General features: G+C 40.5%; 1 protein-coding gene across 3 annotated transcripts in view; it reads left to right on the plus strand.

The window, feature by feature from the left end:
• Window positions 1–21,267, plus strand: part of IL1RAPL2 (interleukin 1 receptor accessory protein like 2) — a 391,439-nt gene that overhangs the window by 365,735 nt on the left and 4,437 nt on the right. For all 3 annotated transcript variants that reach the window (XM_074601410.1, XM_074601412.1, XM_074601411.1), the window contains 3 exons: window positions 3,380–3,525; window positions 8,620–8,763; window positions 12,653–12,823. In XM_074601410.1, the coding sequence (XP_074457511.1) occupies window positions 3,380–3,525; window positions 8,620–8,763; window positions 12,653–12,823 (461 nt within the window). The remainder of the gene's footprint in view (window positions 1–3,379; window positions 3,526–8,619; window positions 8,764–12,652; window positions 12,824–21,267) is intronic.

Here is a 21,267-nt window from a genome sequence, read left to right on the forward strand (position 1 = left end):
TTGTAGGAGGGGATGCTGAGGGAGGGAGGCAGAATTACCATCCCTGCCTGGCTAATGTGCTGGGTGCTTTGCAGAGAAGTATGGAAACGACAGCTCTCCCCTGAAAAGCTTATACTATTCAAGTAGGCAATTTCTGGGCAGAGAATGAGAAACACGATGCAGGAAAGTGAGAGGGAAGATCGCTGTGCCATGTTGTTAGTTGAACTACTTTTCTTTGGAGAGGTACATACATACACACAGATATGTCCTTTCATCTACGCACTGTTGTTAAGGACTAGAAAGAAGGGACTAGAGTTCATATCCCTGTTCACTGCCCAGATCCTTAACTATATAAAGAACAAAAGTTTCCTTTTTGATAAGTTCCAACTCTCCTGCAGGTTAGTAAAGGCTTGGAATTAATGTCTTGGTCTTGCACAGAGACCCAGGTGAAGCTTTCTTACAGCCTTTACATCTGTGATCATACAAAGCCTGAAAATTTTAGGAAAATGTGGTTTCAAAGGTATTTTAACTTTCCAACGCATAAACGCGTTGGAAAAATATGACAAAAGGTCTGAAAAATCTGAAACATTGGATATTTTTCAAAGAAAACATTTGGTTTCTAAAATTACACTTTTGGTTTTAATTCATATTTTCTTAACTGAAAAGTGATCAGTAGACAAACTGTTTTGTTTCAGATCAAATAAAATGCTTCAGCTTGAACAAAAAGAAAGCAAACTTGAACAAAAAGAAAGCACTGGGTATATTTTTAGTTTGCCCACCTCTTCTGTCTCCCTCCATCCTGGTTTTTGTGAGTCATCAAGCACCATCAATTTACTTATGTATTAAATGATGTGATTACTCTTACAGTTTGTTCATCAGACCAGAAAAAAGAGCTATTATTTTCTCAACCTGTGGGAGCTAGCATGTGTTGGCGGTATTGCTGGCAAAGTTCCCCCAACTCAGATAGGGACTTCATCTTCTGGGAATGCAGCAAATACTGTTGCATATTTAAGGTCCTACTTGTTGATACTGTATTCCTTTTCTAACTCAAAGATATTGTGCTCAATGTTCTCTGAACCAACTACAAAATGCAATCAATTAAAGGCTGCACAAATATTGAAAAAAAAATGTAGGTGACCTACTGTGTATTTCTGTGGCAATAGCGAATTATTAGCTGGAGAGTACTGGTAAAAAGAAAAAAAATGCAGGAATGAAAGGTTTAACACCACTAAGAGCTTTCTACACTTTTCTACCAGCATAATGTTTAAGTGTCTGTCAGCATTTTCATGATAGATCCCAGTCTTAAAGAATTCTCTTCCTAAAGATTGCAATTAGCATGAAAATAAGCATGAAAAAAATTTCTCAGTCCAAATACGTATTCTTTTTTATGAAAGCTCCTTTTTATTTAAATTTAGGTTAAGCGTTGATCATTTTATTTTAAATAGACTCAGAATAATGGTTTATTTTATCTTAATTGTAATCTGTCTTCATTTTCTTCTGCGTGAAATATGCTGATTATAGTAAACACAAGACAATCTGAACATTCACAGAGTGCTCCACATTAGTGTCCCCGATATCGTCCCTGTTAATGATTTCATTTGTTCCTTAGAGCATGATTTGTCGGCCAAAATTTGTGGAGCATATTGTTTACTAACAGAGAGGACTTTCCTGAGTTGAAAATATTTCACTATATATACATATGGAATACTAATACGTAAAAGAGAATTGATTTATCTGACCCCCGATGATTTAGACTGATTGGAGTCTGCAAACAGAACAGGCTCTCTTGGGAGGTTTCTTTTCTGGCCAGATATGATGCAAATTCAGCCTTTCTTGCTTTAATTTCAGCATTTGGACTCAGGGCCAGAATAACAAAAAATGCAAAAATATCCAATAAATGAGAGAGAATTTGCAAAAAAGATGCGATCCAGGTTTCCAAATGCAACGCACATGTCTGTTCTGAAACTAGTGTTTTTCTGCTTGCTTTTTTGCAAGTTACACGGCCATGGTGAGAGAGACTGAATTGTTGTGGATGTTCTGGTACATCTTCTGAGTTCTGTCAGATCACACAAACCTCTAAAGTGTGGTATGAAATCTTACTGTAAATATGTGCTTTATGGTAGTCAGGCTTGCATTTTTGATTGTCTGGTGCAATGCCCTCATATTTCACTTCTGATTTTTCAAATTTTGAGTTCCACATTTGTTACATGAAATTATGTACATAAGAAAATGTGTGCGCACATTGGAAACCCCAAAATAACATTGGTTTATAATAGAGAAGTTTGGGGTTGGTTGTTACTGAAAAATTTTCAGCTCTCCAGAAGCAGTTTCTATCCAGTGCAAACAGTGCTCTGGTTAATTACTTTGTGCCCAATCGCCTCCCTTCGTTCTCTGGAGAAAATATTTATTTTTTGGTAAACCTGGTTTTTATTTATGCCTTTACCTCTTAGTGCTGTACACTATCTTTTTGGAGAAAAGACTCACTGAAGTACTACATGCAATGATGAGTTCACAGGCAACTGCGAGAGCCATTCCACCTTTTATGTTTACCCCTTTACACATTGTGCTGCCGTACACAAACAGAATCAAATGAATCTGGTAGATTTTACTTGGCCTTACATTTCCTTGTTCAAAGGACCAGTAACTTTTTTTTGAGCAACTGATAAGAAGCCTTTTGAGAGAATAGGGCATTGCATTTTTAGGCTTAATGTCAACATCAGAAAACACATGCATTTACTTTGCATTCTTTTTAACGTTGGCATTAGAACAACGACATGAAAAGACCGTACCTCTGGCCTGAAAGTCTGCTCGAACTTTATATTCCCTTTATGGGGGTTTTGCATCTCTCCTCAATCTTCTAAAAGGAGCAGAGAGCTCTTGTTCTTGAGACTGTTCCCTTTGAAAGTAAGGATCTAGCCCCCAAAAATAGAGGAAAATTCCACAAAGTAGCACAGCTCCTTTCATTGGTTTTCCAGAACTGCATTAAAATGTATCACAATGCCCAACCTTTAAAATATTGCCTTATAATTTGCTCAACAACGGCTTAGTACTTCTCTGGAAAGTGAGTATTTATTGCTACTTTTAAAAGAAACGTGTTTTTAGCATTTAATTCTGGAGCTGAGGTGAACAAGCCACATGGAACCCTTGTGCTCGTAGCAACTCTTCCTGCACTTGATTCAGATCCTTGCTACAGACATGGATGGAGAAAAAGGCTTTTGGTTGTCATGGAAGATGCCTCTGTGATGTCTCTTTCAGGCAACTCAAGTCTCCTTCTAAGTCCTTGTCCATGAGTGAAGGAGGGCAGGAACACTGTGCATCTTGTGCTGAGAAATCATGGTTCATTTGGGAATCTTCCACCCATATTAATTCAGTTGAGCAAAGACTGTATCCTTCCTTTCAGACTCCTCAGAGAACATCTTGGAGAAAAAGAAGTTGAATTGACATTGATCTTTGATGCTGTAGAGGAGGCAGACCTGGCTAACTATACGTGTCATGTGGAAAACAGAAATGGACGGAAACACGCCAGTGTTCTTCTGCGCAAGAAAGGTAATTATTTTTATTTAATTATCTGTAGTCTTGCCTGCCTCAGTAGCAACAGATCAGGCAGTAGCAAAGGTCCTGCTGACCCCTCTGAGCCAGGCTGGAGTCCTACTTGGAGATGAAGTATGTTTTTGTTACAGGTTCAGTTTACAATTTGTGAAAAAAATTCATAAATTGTTCTTTGGTGAGTCAGCCTTGCAGGTGTTGCACTTGCTTGGAATACAGTCACCTGTAAAGCACCAGTATAATCAGTGGAAGTATTTTCGTCTAAACAACCTATGAATTTGATCCAGAGTTGACTGACTAGACCAGAGGTAATTGCGTGATGGAGTTAAAATGTGCATTTCTTAGAATTGGTACCTCAGCAGTGAGGTCAGGTGTTCTCGTATTTCTCCACTTCCTGGCTTTGCTGTTTAAATGGAAGGCTTTAAGCAGTTGCGGTGAATTTTGATTTCTAATTGCATCAGGAATGAAGACATTGCAATGGGAGCTACAAATCAATGGAGAATTACTTTATCGTGGTTGCTTTGTTTGGTGCTGGAATTGGAAATACTACCACTGACAAGTTATCTGTAGCAGAAAGGAAACCGTTTGGGTTTGAATGTTCCAAATTAAAAGATGCTACTATGCCCTGCTGTTTGTAGAAATCATTATCATAAGGAGTGTAACAGTATCTCATTGCAGTTCTTATGTTGTTTGTTCAATCACATCTCCTATTCTTAAATAGGGTGAGATTTAAATTTGATGGTGATCTTTCTAAGATACAGTGTAGGTAGTACAAAAGCTGTAAGACAGTAACTGTTGGGGAAACAAAGGAAGGTTACGCGCTTGGGATAAAGATGTAACGTGAAACCACAGAGCCATCAGCACAGGAGATTGACTAAAGAGTTAATACGTTGTCCAGATCTCTGCCAGTATTCTTAGCTGTAAATTGATTTACCAAAAGAGGAGAAGAAAAAATGTTTTCACGAGGCACACCTGCAAATGCTGTTCCAGTCCTTCGTATGCTTTCAGACCCCTAAGGCAAAGGACGTGCATCTCAGCAGATTGTGAATTGCAGTGTTCATGTCAGTTAAAAAAGCCAGTGCTTTCCATTGTCACACTTGGAGCAAAATCCCACAAAAGCATCACCATTTGGAGAAGGTTTAAATACACTCTTAGTACCTGAGTGTGCTGCAGATTGAGCTCTGAGCCTAGGGTAAACATCAGGATGGGACAAATGAACTAAGAGCCGGGTGAAAGAACAGAAGAGCAGCCAAGGCCTCTCTAGATGGGGCCTCTCTAGATTCTGGCAAACATCCACAGTCATCAGTCCACCTAAAGGCACGCTGAATGCGAAGTGCTGCGTTTCATGGCTATGATCTGTATAAAATGAAAGATGAGGGAGAGGTGGTATCGGGCAAAAAGGGGCTGCTAGGGAGAGGAAGCTTTTGGGTCAATGTCCTCTTTTTTTGCTATTCTTTTATGTGACCCACAGGTTATATGTGTGAAAGTACAGTAGGCAATCCTGTCAAAATCAGTTGAATCAAGTCCTACTTACAGTTTCCTCTATGTGTGAGAGCTTTATGTCCTCCCAGAAAGAAAAGCATAACATAGGTTATATTTTATGCTAAGTGATAAAGATAAAACACAATACAGAAGGTGCAAACTGCCCTGAGAAATAAGGGCCTGCAGTTGTGGTGTGGAACACACATGAATGTATATTCAGCATCTAAACTGACAGGATGTCACAACTTTAATTAAGGAATCTGGTCATCATGATGAAGGATTAGCCTCTTTAGTGCAAAAAGCGTTCTACCTTTCCATCCACTGAACCTCATAAATATACAACTGATAGTATATCTATCTTGACACTGTTAAATGTTCAGCTGTGTTGCATGTATCAGAATAACAAGCTAGGTTTATTTATAACAAGAAAATGCAGATATTTCAGAGCTCTGCTGAAATTATGGAAGAAGCACTGCTGAATACAGAATTTGGAGGTGGAAAGGATCACTTCACAGCTACTATATCATTCTCTCTGCACTGTGGCTGTAGAAAGCTTATATTCCCCTCAGGCATTCTCAGTAGTTGATTTTCAAGCTATTAAAGTGTCATTTAAAACAACCACAGTATTTTCACTGTGTCCTTTGACTGCCTGTCCCATTGTCCTGTTCGTTATTTATTAAGTTCTTACAAATAGTTGACCAAACTTTTCCTTTCTGCAACTTGAGATAATTACGTCTCATCCTAGCTTTCTCCAGGTTGGATTTGACTGTAGAGTATTTGTGACCCAGGAAATACTACCGTATTTACTGACCTGTGGCAAGATTTAGGGTATGACTGGTAGGAAGCTGTTGGCCAGCATCCTTTGTGCGTGTCAAAGAAGGGATCATGGATTCCTATTGTAATGTGCTGCAGCTTTCCAGCTGCTGGTGCACTTTGGAAAGGCGAAGAGGAAGCACAGATCTCTCAGCCAGAGAAACCCTCCTCGCTCCAAAGTCTTGTCTGCCAAGGGCTGGGTTATCCCTGTTCAGCAAGAGGTGCTTGTAGCTCCGTTTTGTCTCCGGGTTGTCACAGTGCCATAGGTTGTGTCTGCCCCCTGTTCAAAGGTGTGACTGCAGCACATCAGGTCCACACAAGCAAACGTAAGTCATGAGTCCTGCTAAACTAGGAAGGCTTGGATAAAAAAAACAGGATTGAACTGCAAATCTGAGTTATAACGGTAGTATAAGAGTTTCTAGAGTTAGTTCTTGTTTTGACATCAGGTGGTTACTTTTAAGCACGTACTTCACTTTAAGAAAGAAAAAGAAACTATTCAAATATTTAAGGTAAAATATGTTAAAGTCTTCTGCTATATTAGTGGTACAGTCCTCGCAAATGCTTTTGGAGAATACAGGAGTGCTGTCTGTACAGCACCAGCCCCGGAGCAGGCATTATAGGATTTATTTTTTGACTGAAAAAGAACCAAATCCAGTTTCAAACACTCAAAGCTACCAATGCAAATACAGAATCAGGCATGCTCCTGCAACCTGAATACCGCTGTCTGCTATTGCATTCTTTTTTACTGACTTAATTTAAGACCACATTGTTATTTGCTTTCAAGTAGTTCAAAAATAAGTTCTGGACAATCCTAGGTTTGCTTTTCTTTTATTGGAATGTTATTTTTTTACTAATTTTCAGGTGCTATTATAGGACAACACTCAGATTCAACTCCTTTCCTAATGTTGGCTGTGCTGCCTTCCCTATTGACCTCAAGGAGGACCACTTGAGCAGTAAGGCATTAATCAGAGGCAGAGACAAAGAGCTGGAGTGGGCAAGAAAACTGAACATTCTGGGTTTTTTTCCATTGCCTTCACCTTGGAATGGAAATACGGAGCCCAAAAGCCTTGGCTTTCTGCCTCCTTATGTCTGGACTCTAGGAGAATTTATGGGGCAGTAGGACAAATACAGGACGTGCAAAAGCAGATTGATTCTGCCTTTGAGCTGGATTTTGTGGGTTTGGTCGATACCCTGCCATTCCCCCAGCAAGTGGACACAAGTCTGTGCTCATGCGTGGGCTGCAGGTGAACGAGGCTTGGCATTTTCTCTCCTTCCAAGCTGTCAGCTTTGCCATCATCTCATTTTCCTAGCAAAAAAGATTCTGTACAACAAAAACATAGTTATTTCCCTGAAAAGTGATTTTAGCCAACTCTGTTCTCCATTTGACAAGATTTATCCCCAGAGCACATGCTAACTTTATCATGCAGTGTAATAAAAGTCCCATGAATTCCCTGTGTTCTCAAAGAGATTAAATAGCTATTATAATAGACTTTTTCCATCTATTAGTCCATGACTTCTTACCGGACAGACATCAGCGATACTGTAAACTGGGAATAGCTTGACATGTGATGGTAATTATTGAAATACAAGGCATGGCGAAGCAAGAATACCCCCAAAAGATACACAACTAATTTGCTTTTTATCTTGAAAATGACACAAATGACATACCAGTAGTTTTTCCTGCCCTAAGTTTTAGAAGCGTAAAGATCACAAAAACTTTGTCTTGCCAGCATTACAGTTTTTACATCTTCACGTTGTATTTATCGCAGCAGCAAGAATCTTCATGGTGTCTTATCTAAGCTAATATATGCTGTTAGAGGTAGCTATTGTCAAATTGACATCTTTTGTCTTTTATGGCTAAGTAATATGCCAAGTGGGGTTATAAGCAGTATTGTGTGCAGAGGGCGTCTCAGGCTAAAGAGCAATACTGTTAAAGTTAGTGGCTTACATCAGGTAGAGCACTGGCCTGGTATTCAAGGATTTTTATCCCATTCTGGCGTTGGCTCGCTGAATGACCGGAAGCATGTTGCTTCAATTTTCTGTGCCTCTGTTTCCCCAGCTGTAAAAGATGGATAATTGCATTTGTATGAATTTGTGAAGTTCTTTGAGGCAGACTGCTTGTGATGTTTCCTAACAAAAACATCCCCGTACGAAAATGAAACTACCACTGGTTCCCATTAAAGTACAATGTGTACTAAACAAACAAGTGAGAACTCCGTTAGTAGCTGTCGTGACTCAAAGTGGCTCTTAGCATCCTGATGTGTGCTCTGGGCTTCGCACATTATCTTGGTTATTCTGGATGCTCAATTCATTCTCCAGTGATACAGCTGAAGTCCTGGCATAGCAGCTCACATCAGCTCATCCACTGGCTTCACAAATGTAAAGACAAAGTTTAGTAATTTAGGGTGAACTAGAGCCTCCCAAATGGGGTACAATATGTCTAGTATATCTAGTCTGACATGCTGCATACAGCATTTGATGCACTCTGCCAATACAGAAGTTTCAAACTCCACAAGCTTATTAAAAGTTGATTAATCCTCAGTGTAAAATCACTACTTAATTCCCTTGTAGAAGAATTATGATTATAGCCTCAAATGCATTCTGGATGGTTATTTCAGATGGGCAGTAGATGGAGTAAATGGGTAAAGTTAAGTAATAGGAAATGAAGAAAACCTTAGTCATCCTTAATGTTACAGTATAATTGGAAGCTGCACAATTTTATGTGGAATTGTACAATGGATAAGAGTAAATAAAGCTCGGAAAGATCATAACCTTTTTGTCTTTCCTTGCTAATTTTAGATTTGATCTACAAAATAGAGCTTGCTGGAGGACTGGGAGCCATCCTTCTTCTGCTTATTTTGCTCGTGACCATCTATAAGTGCTACAACATAGAGTTAATGCTGTTCTACAGACAGAACTTTGGAGGAGACGAAGCAGCTGATGGTAAGCAGTTGCTCAGGAAACTCAATATATGCAATGGAAATATTTCAGAGACCCAATGCGATGAAACTTCTAGATTGAAATGAATCCTGAAAGGTACCTGCTGCCAGTTTAAGTTCAAACTACTGAGCACCCAACAGTGTAAAGCCCTAAGACTTCCTCCCAAAGCCCCCTGAAATCAATGAGTCTTTTCACTGAAATGTCACTGGGCCATGCCATAAACAAATGGGAGTCAGAAGAATTATTCATGAGTCTGTTATAGAGGCTCGAATGTCATTTGTGAACCGATTCTTCAGGAGAACTCTTCACGTTCATGTGTCCCAGGGCCACATATGCCCAGGATCACTTCTGAGATCCATGCTGTATGTGGGCAGTCCTTTCACCAGGTATTTTTCATTAAACATTTCCATTGAATTGTCTTCAGGCCGCCAACTAACTCCAGTAACTAGTGAGAAGCAATTGTCATTGAGAGTAACTAGTTATCTCAGTTAACTGTGAGACTGTAAACAACTTAGTGGAAACGTACAGCTTGCCTGGAGAGTATGTATAGGAATAAACTGGGCAGTTTTTCAGTGTTCTTCCCTCCCCTACCCCCTCCACTAGCATATATTCCATTTGGTGCCTAAAGCTAAACATGTATTTTTAAATTGAAGCTTTAATTCTCCTGAATACAGAACATTCCTGCTCCTGTGAAGCTGGAGTAAACCCTGCTAAACTAAATCCAGGTGTTTTGAGTCCTATTGTTATATTCTTAAAATTTGTATTATAGTATAATTAATGTTATTAATATGCTTACAACTAGTATCTGCTAAAGAGGTGAAGTACCGTATTCACAGTACAAAGTACAGGTACTTTTTATAGCCCACTGCAACACTTGTGAGTCATGTAGGCAGTCTGGAGTGGTGTATCTAGAAACAATAATGTGTTGGAAAAAAGAGCAGGGAACACATTTGCCCTATTGTGCCAAAACAACGTGCAGTTGCACAGACATGTTACTTTCTGCAGTTAGCATTACTGTTATCAAAATAATAAATGGGGTTTTTTAACACTGTGTAGATATGGTGTGAAAATGTTTCACTACAATGAAATCCATAGGAATTTTAGAGAACGTGTGGAATGACATCCAGGGGATTTTAGAATGTGGAATGATAAATAGCAGGAATACAGGTCAGGAAGCTTCCTCTTTCTCGATCTTCATGTGTGAATGGGAGAACCTAAAATGATGCTTTTTTCATACTATACAATACTGCACAATATTTATGGTGATACCCAGGAGAAAGAGAAGGGTGAGATTATGTGGGTTTGGAAGGAATTTACCTCTAACACCTTGGGATTATACCAACAGAACCTCCCTGGTTCACACCAACAAAAAGTGACCCAAAGTCATAACTTCCTCCAGATTGCTTTGGTTCATTTATCTTGTGTTTGCAGTGTGAAGCTGCTGCATTTTTGTTCATGTAACTTCCTTGGTTCGATCACTTTTTAATTTATGAAACAATATTATTTTGTAGTTGTTTAGAGGAAGCACTTTGAGTACATCAGAGATTTTGTGTGCATGTTAATTCTGAAAACAACCCTTCATTTTTCCAGTGCGTGGTTTTAAAATTATTGCAGCTTTGTGTCTCATTCTGATCCTGCAGAAGGAAAGATGGAGGCAGAATGTTACTGAAGTCAAGACATATATGGGGATGTTTCTTTCTACTTGTGTAGGCTACAGTGGGAACATACAGAGCTCCCATGAGCAGTCAGCTGTACAGATGCAATCACAGGGTCACTTTTCATTATACATATATTTCTTTAAAATAGAAGATTTGGAACTCAACAGATTTGCTCTATTCCTATTTCTAAAAATATCCTATGTAAGCAGTGTTGGCTTCCTGTGTTACACGTAGCGCTGTTTTTAGAGAAAATGATGCTGAGGATTAAGGGAAGACATTTAGAAAACGGTCCAGATAGTGCTGCATCCAAGGCACACAGAGTAAGCAGTGGGCCAGCATGGATAGGTCCTTCTGCTATGTCCTGTCTATGTGAAGCTTGTGAAGAGGGAGTCGAGACCGCAGAGATGTAACACAAGCATATGGACTCACAGGAGCCCGAGGGAACCGGTTGTGTCTACATCTTGCTTACTGGTATCGTGACTAGGGGTGACTGGAGAGGGCAGTTGTACCCACGCAGCTGGAAGGGGCAGGAGGCTCGGGGACTGCTTGCACACAATCCATGTGCAGCTTTCATGCTGCTTTATAACCAGGCACGTCAGTGCTCTGGGGCTTGCTTTGCTGCCATTGCAGAGCTCTCAAACACTTGCAGGGATGTTTGCCTCCTGGATTGCTTGGTGTCTGGCTTCTCTTAAAAGATTTTGTCAGGCTTCATTATGAACAAGGTAGCGGGTTTTGGACGGGCCTCCAAAGCTGACTGGACTTTATTTCTTTGCTGTATGATGTTCTGTCATCTTTCCATCAGTAACTACTATTTTTGTATGCCGTTGATTTCGGAGAAGCCAGGTGGACATCCTCCCATAGAGCTATGGTGACACGAGGCAAATTCCCTTTTACAAACATATTATTCCCGTGCTATGTCTGTAGCTCTGACCCTCATGGGTCTGGCCTCGTGTTAAGAATTGTAAGAAAGTAACAATCGTTTCAAGGTCCTCAAGGAATGTATTGTATTATGATTAGCTATTTTTTCTTTTTATCAGAGTATATTGATGATTTTTAACTGCTTTCATTATCTTCCATGTGCGCTATTCTTTACAGATAATTGGTACTAAGCAATCCTCCATTCATGCAGTTTTGTCTTCACAACATTAACTATTTGATTTTTCATTTTCTGTAAATAATGGCAGCTGTGCTCTTCCCTGGAGACTTGAGTTGCTGAAGGTTGACTTTTTCAATATGCTATTTTCCATTACTGCAGAGGAATAGCAAAGAGAAATGTCACCAAGGCAGTCTGATCCCAGCATGGATCCCAAGCTCAATAGCGGTGCCACTTCTGTTCCTTGCACAGTTGCCAGCTCTCAGCTCTGTGTTTTGGATGCAGAGAGCTGGAGACAAGCCCCAGTGCTGTGCGGGAGGAGGAGTGTTGCCCTTTCTAGCCAAATCACTGTCTTGCAGCCCCGCGATCCTCATGTGGCGTTGCCTGGGCCCCCTCTGTCACCCACTACCTGCCTTTTGATGAGATTTTGCCTCCAGCCCTGAGCTGCAGGCAGAATGGAGGGGCAAGTCTGCCCCTGTGCCCCATTTGCTCTTGGAGGTGTTTCTCTGTCTCATACTGTGAGCTCCAAGTATTTAAAATGTCCTGGATCAAGTGACCTCTAAAATTATGATATTGGTTTTTAAAACTACAAGATTTTCTGAAGAAATACTTTGGACTGTTTGTCATTGTTTTCTGCATAATCAGTATTCATTTGGGTTAAGTCATGTATTTTCTCACAATTACTTGTGGAAGGAAGTTTTGCTTACTCCAAACTCCAAACTTTCCAGTCTCAAAAGCTTTTCCAAGCTCAAAACTTTTGCGTAATCATAGCACTTTTGAGGCATAGTAGTTGAAAGATTTCCATTAGCAATATGTAAAGGATTAAAATAAAAAGTTCCAGCTTAAGTATTTGTATCGAAGTTTTGCCCGTGATCTTTTCAGATGTGAAATGTGCACACTGACCACATGAAGCAGAGTTACTAACTAGCTCAACATGCAGAAGAAAACTGAAAGGGTATTGTTTGTCTGGATCTGAAAGATTTCTCTGTGGAAGCCAGATTCTATGTTCCTGTGACAAGTCCCAGTTTTATTGGGAAACGCTTAATCATTTCAAGGAATAATACAATTTCCTAGTACTTTCCTGTATTCCTTATAGTGCTCTTGCAAACAGCAGGCTGAATATGAATTTGTTTTCTTACAGACAACAAGGAATACGATGCGTATCTTTCATACACCAAAGTGGATCCTGATGCATTAGATTGTGATAATAATGAAGAGGAGCAGTTTGCACTTGAAATTCTGCCGGATGTTCTAGAAAAGCACTATGGGTATAAGCTCTTCATTCCAGACAGGGACCTCATCCCTAGTGGAAGTAAGTATTTCTGACCTTTCAGTTTTAGTTCTCTCTGTTGTGTCATGAAGGCCTGGACTGTGCAATAAGTACTACATATGGGAAACCTGTCTTTGTGAACTGGTTGTGAGGATTGGAAAAGTTTCCTCAGTGCTGCACATTTGAGCTTCAGGTTAGAGCTTGTTCCTGCACCACTGAAATCACAGGGAACTGCCATTGATCTCAGTGGAGGCAGGAGCTGGACCTTCCTACAGGGAAGGCTGCAGCACTGCAAGCAATACTGTAGTCCAAAATCTCTACATCAGACACAGGTAGCTAAGCAGGAAACTTCCAAAAAATATTTTTGTAGTCTCTGTTTTATCATTGAAAATGGGATTATTATTTTTTTCCAGTAATTATTTGTTTGTCTACAGCAGCTTTACAAGTAAAAGTCATCTTTCCCATTGTCTTTTGGTTTTTCCTAACTTTGAATTCTCATAAGTTGCTACAATAGTTTTCCAGTTAATGGTATAGGTGCAATTTTTTCATTAGCATTTTGACCAAGTGTTGCATTTCTGAACAGGATTGGTATTGTGTAAGTAATACTAATTCTTCAGAGGACTATGTACAGCCCAGTGATCCGATGCTGTTTTCTATGCTGATGGGGAAATACAGTTGTCCATTTCAAATCAGTTTTGCTGGTATGTCTGAAGATTCACCAGCATCTTTGGGTGTCTGTACCAACAGTTGATACCTTCCTAGCTGTAGTTATGGCATCTCTTCTTCCAGATTAATTTTTGGACAAGTCAAAAAAGACCATGAATCATATGCATCATGTTGATGAATTTTGAATGCACAGTATGTTTGCTTTAATATCACATTTATTTGAAGTGTTACCCTTGTGAAAAATAAGCTTTTTTTACAAATTCTGTCTGCAAATCACATCTGTGAAAAACATAAGAAGAGAGTATGAACTTCTCTCTGTATATGCTACTGTATAGGAAATGTGAATAAGAAAACAAAGCAATGGCTGTGCTGGAGCAGATGTCCCCAAACATGAAACAGCTAGAACATGGCTGCATTAGCAACCTGCCTGCCAAAAGGCTTGAAACTGCTGCCTTGCTGCTGCCAAACCACAGTGCCTGCCCCAGAAGCTGGAGCCTACTTCTTCTCTGACGTTTGAGGGAGCTGGAAACAGAGTTCTCAATCCTGTACCGTTGGGAAAAAGGAGTCAGAGCCTAGTCAGAGATCATGCAGAGACCAGTGTAGTGGTTGGAATTTATCGTGTGCATTTGCGGCTCTAGATTAGAGCTGCTTCCCCTGTTCCTTTTGCCCTGCCCCTGCAAGGTGTGAATTTTACTCCCTTACTGACAAGTTCCAGAAAGGGAACTTGGCTCATTGCCCTCTTATTTCTGACTACACAAGCAAGTAGTACTGAATTTTTCAATATTTTTAAGATAAAATACTTCTTTTTGTGTTAAAAATCACAGAACAGTTGTAAATAGTTGTTTCATATCCAACAATATAGCAGACGTACGTAGCAATTATACAAGTGAATTAAAGAGTTTAAAGCTAGCCCTTCAATGATAACTATAGTGAAACACAGATTAATCTGAAATGAGATTCTTCTTTCCAATTGCTGTACCAGCCAGCATGGTATTTTATTTTTGTCTCTTTTTGTCAGTCAGACGCTCAGCAAATACTTGTCATCACTTTGGGTATTCATTAAACCTCTCCTGAAAATGTAGGGTACCTGAAAATGTCAGTTCTCATTTATGAACATTCACAGATTTAATACCTCTTTTTTCCTCTCAAACTCCCTTCTTCAGTATTATGAAAGGGCCTGATTCTAACGCATGGAGTTTCAAGAACGCTTAATCAGACATAATGACAATGCAGAATAAAATGTGGAACTGAAATGAATGTGATTTGCATGCTTTAGCTTTGGAAAAGATATGGGGGAAGGCACTTTATTTTGAGGGGGCAAGAGGGAGGGAGAAGTGTTGGAGAGAGAGGGAAGACTCCTGTGTCTGTAAGCTCTCCATGTATGCTGGAGAAGTGGGACGTGGCTGTGTTCTGCCTAATGCTCACCAGTCTTAGAAGGACTTGCAGCGCGTAGTGAAGAGAGCAGGCAGGGTGGTGTGGTATGGGCCTTCTAGAAACTCCAGAGGTAAACATGAGAGGCACTGTCTCAAAAAGTGGCAGATATGACAAAATATATAGCTCTTTGGGGTAGATTTCTATAGAAAAATAAGGGTTTGATTACGGTTATCTTTTTTTATTTTATTTTAGGAAATATGTCTTCTCACATGTACTACTGCATTTCCTTCTCTTGGTATAAATCGCTTTCAGTGTAATGTAATGTTTTCCCACTCGCCATTCTGATGTGTTTCCTTCTATATCTTGTGTACTTAAATGTGTGCCATTCCACTAGTACAGCAAATAAGGTGTGTTTTGTAAGGCTGGTTGTTTCCTATAATCTCTGCAATTTTAAGGTGCTGCCACAGGAGGGTGTGCATTGTTGTGCTTGCTTCCTGGCATGAAGCAGTACATACAGCTGCTACTTGTGTTTGAGAGCAAGCAAAAAATAGATTTGTTAAATAGTGTTTCATTAACTTGCACACTTTTCTGAACAAACTAGAAAGCTGACTTCAGAAAAATTCAGGGACAAGTTTGATTATGTTTTTGTCCAGCTGGTTCATCTCTAACCTCTGGGGAAAAGCTATGATAGGCTCTGCATCTCCCTGAGCAGCCAAGGGAGAGATAACAGCCAGATGTGACTCAGCTGGGACATGCACACCCAGCAGCGAGCTCCTCCACACTGCACACCCAAGCTCTGTATTTCAGCTCTGCGCTGAGGACCGTCTGTTTCAGGGATACCCAGGGAGCGACGGTTTCTCTCCTTAGGAGGACAGAGGTGATGGCTGTGGGACTGAGGCCACCTCTTTGCTGTTGGGAAAAAGATCACGGGCATCCAGAGTTCAGGTCAGATGGGGCTGAGTCATGTTTTGCAGTAGGTGTTGGTTTCTGTGCCCTGCCGGGATACAAATGTTATCCCAGTGGAGCATTTTGTCCTAGTGGGAGAATCACGATGAAGGATGCCAAAGGCCTCAGTGACGCCCACCACATGGTGGCCAGCTAGGACCTTTGCAGTGACTCTTGGAGCTGCCCGAGAGCAGCACAGATGGACCTGGCTCCCCAAACTCACGAGGTAGAAACGGTGCTCCAGCACCCACCGCTTCTCTGCTCTCGCTCATGCAGATGCCCACATGGCCATGCAGGCTGGAAGATGAGTGGGGTGACACGGCAGGGAGACGTGACATGCAGTGTGCTGCATAAGCACCAAGACCAAGTTTGTAACCTGGGATTTGAGTTGCGTGTTATAGGAAGTACTATAGCAGCTATTCTTTCTTAAGGAATATTCTTTAGTCTTAACAGAGTGAGTGTTCTTCGTCCTGTCAAAGCTGACAGCGCGTATACCTTTCTGCCTAGGTAATTGAACATGTTAGCCTGTAGAAGGAGACTGTGATCCCTAAGATACAGTTGCACTTGTCACTAAAGTTTCTCAGCAGTTATCATTTTTTCCACCCTATTAGTTTTCAGGGCTTTTTTAACAAACCCTTTCCCACAGCAAGCAGGCTCTCAAAGCCCTGTGAGCTTTTTAATTCAGTGTTAGGAGACCTGAGGAGATTCAGTACTTGGGGCGGGGAGGGGATAGGAATAATTATGTTTTTACCTGAGCCATTTTCTGTCTTGCTAAGGATGATGTGTCTACAGAGAGAAAGCTCTATTTGCACTTGACTCTTCTACAAATGGGACTATATCGGAGGAAGATATTTCTCTCGCATGGTTTCTGCAAATTATTTTAAACCCTGAAAGTGAAGAGGTCGAAACTGTCAAGTTGGATTTTTAATACCAGCAATACAAATCTATTAGAGAATCATCTAGTTGCTCTCTAAGCATATGTGTATTTGATCTTGACAGGATTGAAAAAACATCAGCAATTCACTTCAGCTCAGCCCAGGGCAAAGAGATCAGGCACTGAAAAGAATAACGGTGATGGAATAAATATCTTTGCTTTTACCTGAAAAATGAGAGGTTGTCAGCACAACAGGAGAGCACCTAAGGCACGTGATAAAAAGCACCCAACAGTCAATATTGCAGTTCTGGCACTTTATAGTTTTGTCTGCCCATCTGCGTGGTTTTTGCCTGGTGAATTCCAGCTTTCTGGGTTCCTGGATGAAGAAAACCCAGTTGGACTGTGTGCCTGGAGTTCCCAAGGAGCCTTAATTAGGTATGGGACACCATTTATGTGGAATGAGAACAGAGTACCCAGCTCCACAAACTCCTTTCAGAAGTCCCTGGTTGTCTACTCTGTATGAATCTTACATTTAATGCCAGGCATGGGCAGGGGTAGCAGGGATACAGAGGAATGACAGTTGAAAGTGGAAGAAATATGACCAAAAACCATAAAGGTTGGCCACCCTGTAACAGTCCACTGAAGGCCTCCAAGCTGGTCAGGGAGCTGGAGCACACAGTACAAGAGGAGAGCCCAAAAGAACTGTGTTTCTTGAAGAAAAGGCCAACAAAGACAAAGCCAAGGAGGAATATTATTGTTGTCTTTCCAGTGGAAAGCACAAAGATGGAGACAGACTTTTCTCAGGGGTACACAGTTATTGAACAGGAGGCCATGGGTGTGAGTTGCAACACTGAAAATTCCATTTAAACATTTGGAGAGTTTTCCTCACCATGAGGGTGGTCAGACACTGGAACAGAACACAGAGACACTAAGAAGAAACCTCCAACCTTGGAGGTCTACAGAAGTGTACTGGGCAATGACCTGAGCAATCATAGCTGGTCCTGCTTTGGGCAGGGTGTTGACCTGGAGACCTCCAGAGCCTCCTTCTAACCTGTATGAGTCTATGAATCTTCGATTCTAAATATCCAGAATTTTGATTCCAACATCTGTTGCCAAAACAATTTCACTAAAATCATCCTCTTCAGACACTTCAGTCTGCAAGGGCACATCCCCAGAGCCACCATCTTTTCCTTCTCCTTAATCCCTCCTTCCTTTGCCATGCCAAATACGGAACGTCTGACAGTGGCTAAGGGAGTAGTATGCTGAGAGGGCTGTGTGTCATGCTGCTCTGCATTATTCCTTTCTTTATGTTGAACTCATCAGCTGGCCCTTAGCTTATACTGGGATTGGGCTCTCTTTGAGGAGAGGCCCTCACTCCGGTCTGTGTTTTCAGCAGTTCCAACTGCATTGCTGTTCTGGTCTGAGCTAACAGAAGCAACAGATATTTAATAAATAGGAAAAGCAAGACATGCAATCATTTTTGTTATAATAAAGTAATCAGAGTTAGGGTTTGGGAACTATACGGTTAGGAAACCAGGAGTGAATTATTCTTCTATAAATAACTTTCTCGAGTGATAGCCACATTGCCAAAAGCAGAAAGGCTAGTTATTTTCAGAGCACCAGGAACCAGCCAGTGTGGGGTTGATGGTAGATACTCTTTGGTTCTTGTGGTTCTGCAGACTGTGCTTCCCGAAAATATCCGTAGGACTTCATATGATTTCTGGTGTTCTTTCCCTCTCCCTCAACTGCTTCTGCAAATCATCTGAATGTGGTTAGTCAGTAATTTCTTTGTGTAAGCAACTCTGTGTCCGTGGTGTTCATTAATTTCCTTGCTCTTAGTCTGCTTGCATATTAGGTTGTCTGGGTTTCCTTGCAGCCTGTGGTTTGTGTAGCTCATTTAAGATTCAGTAGGCAGTTATGCATGATTTAATTGCAAATTGGATGCATGTCTTGGATTTCTCTTCTTCAGTGCTTCAAACTACAGTTCAGTATCGTTACATGTTGACAGTGTTTGGTGAGCACATATTTGCTGTCAGATGATCTGTCTTCATTACTAAAGGGCAACCGTGCAAAAACTGCATTTGTTTATGGGTCCACAAGTTCTTGCTGTCCATACTTTCTTGGTTATTGCATTGGACATGATGCAAGTAAGTTACTGATAAAGCTACTCATAATTCTAAATTTTTTTGACCCATGGGAAATGCCAACATTTTGGAAACGTTTTTTTGTGCCATATTGCAAAGTGGTGTTTCAAGGGAGGAAAAAAGGGTCAAAATTTAAAAAGTTCTTTTTCAGTAAAATCAAGTGGGTTAATTCTAATGCTGACATTTTATTTTTACATTCTAGTTTATGATAAAATACAGTTTTGGGGAATTAAAAATGAATAATTCCATACTGATTTTGTCAAGGCAATTTTTTTTTCTCCCCTCACAATGAAATGTCATTGAAGTTGACACCTCCTGCAGCAAAAGTGAAGTTTCAGCAAAATGATATACCTGACGGAAATATGTTGGTCTGGAGTCTTACAGTTAGTGACGTCACTCCTGAAATCTGCGCTCAGTTTATTTCTTGAAAATGAAACTGAGCCGTTGCCTGACAATTACTTATTAACTCAATGGAAAGGTGAAACCAACCCTTTCTCCATCCTACATTGCAATATAGAATGCTTGGATTTAATACCTCCTAATGGACTGAACACTTAAGACAGACAACTCAACCTGCGGTATTTTGAGCAGTCTCAAATTCTGAAGTAAAAGGAGGGTGGGTGATTTAGCAACTTACAGATTTATGCGGTCAGTCTGGTACCAGTGGAAAAAATAAAGCTTGAATTTCCACAGACTGGAATATGTCCCCCCCATGCTTTTCCTCGCAGAAATACGTAAGGTTGTGCGAGTTGGGCATACTGTAGAGTGCACCCAATGGAACCATGTGCTCCAGGGAAGTTGTCACCTACCTTTAGTAGTAGTCCCAAGCTGAAGTTACTGGGAGTACTAAGTGCTCCCAGACATATGGCTGGAAAATGTGTTTGCCTTTTCACTTGGATTTCCAGTTTCCTATACTACAGTGCATTTTATCCTCAGCGCACCAACAGACGCCCTGTCCGTTGGCCATGTCTAGCATTGAAGCAGATGCAAACTTAGAATTGAAGGAGCACCTAGTGGTCATTTGTGAAGGTGTCTGTTTAGCCGTCTGTAGAAAGAGCTCTAACTTAATGCAATATCCAGTAAGTAAGGTGGGCATGCCAAAGTATGGGAGAGGCACGGAGGGGAGAAGTATCCATGTGACAAAACAGGGAATTTTTCTTGTCTTCTTCCCACCTCGTTCCCTGTTTGACTAAAGCAAAGTCTGGTGAGTTTTTGATTGAGATGGAATGACGGATTATTGCTGGGTTGTTGCTATTGAAATTATTGCTGCTGGATATTTGAAGAGATGAAAGTGGAGTGATTTTTTGGTTTTTCTGTTGGTTTGTTTGCTGTTTTTTTTTTTTAATTGGATGCATACAGGATATGCATGTCTGTGCTTAGCACTAACCTGGATATGTGGTACTGACCGGTATTGTGTCCTGTAGAGAATTGTCTTGTACATAGCAGTGTTCTGAGTTGTTTGAAGGAGGGATGAATATGTCTCAGGAAAGATGCATGATAGTTTGTTGTTTTACTGTATCTTGCAGATTCAACCTCTAATGATGAAGCTTCCCACCTAAATTCTTTCTTTTTGGGAGCAGAAAGAAAGGAAGAAAATGAAGAGTCTGAGCTGTTGATACATTGGGATAATCTCTTTCCATTGTATTGAACATTTCTACCTTTCCTTAAGTTTTGTTTCACCAGTTCTGCTTATCATTTTCTCATTGTTGCTGATTCTCTCCCCTCTCTGCTGCCTCTCCCATGGATTTTAATGTTGAATTCTTTTCATTAATGAGTAACTATTTTACACAGAGCAATGTGGGGGTTTTCCTCATAAAATATTTCAAGGGAAAAAAAACCCAAACTGTAAATGCTGCATGATTAAAGAGTCATAAAACATTAACTAAAAGTCAGGATTGTTGCATAGACATTTGTAATATATGTGTATGTCTTAAATTTTTGTGTCTGTGGGATGTTTGCAATTGCCTCTTTTTTCCATTTGTGAAAGAAATTCTTGCTGCTAAGTGGTGAAATAAAACATTGGTAAAGGCAGATTTGATGCTAACTATGCCTTCAGTCTCATGAAAATAATCTATTTTAGAATGTTCCTGTTGGCCTATTTTGTAGCTATTTACTTTACTGGAAGTGGTGTGAATAAGCATGCTGTGGTACGGTGCTTGGGACTATAAAAATGAGTCTTGCAGTAACAGATGTTGATTAATGATGTTATTTGTAATCATTGTTCCTGCTAGAGGGCAGTGTGTGTAAGAGAGGCCCTGCCCCGCGCTGAGTAAAGATCTCTTCTGTGCAGCTCTTGTGTCCAAGTCTTCATTTATAACACATGCTTCTCCTCTGTTGTCAGACAGCACGTTCTGAGTAGCATGGTCAAGAGGTTCACGCAGTTTAAAAATAAAATTATATCCTGTCTCTGAGCTGGCAGTCACAATGCTATGCGACCAATGAACACTTTTCTGACCTTAGTGGGTTGTTTTTTTCAAGTGATT

This window comes from Larus michahellis, chromosome 9, assembly GCF_964199755.1.
Source record: "Larus michahellis chromosome 9, bLarMic1.1, whole genome shotgun sequence".
NCBI classification, from domain to species: Eukaryota; Metazoa; Chordata; class Aves; order Charadriiformes; family Laridae; genus Larus; species Larus michahellis.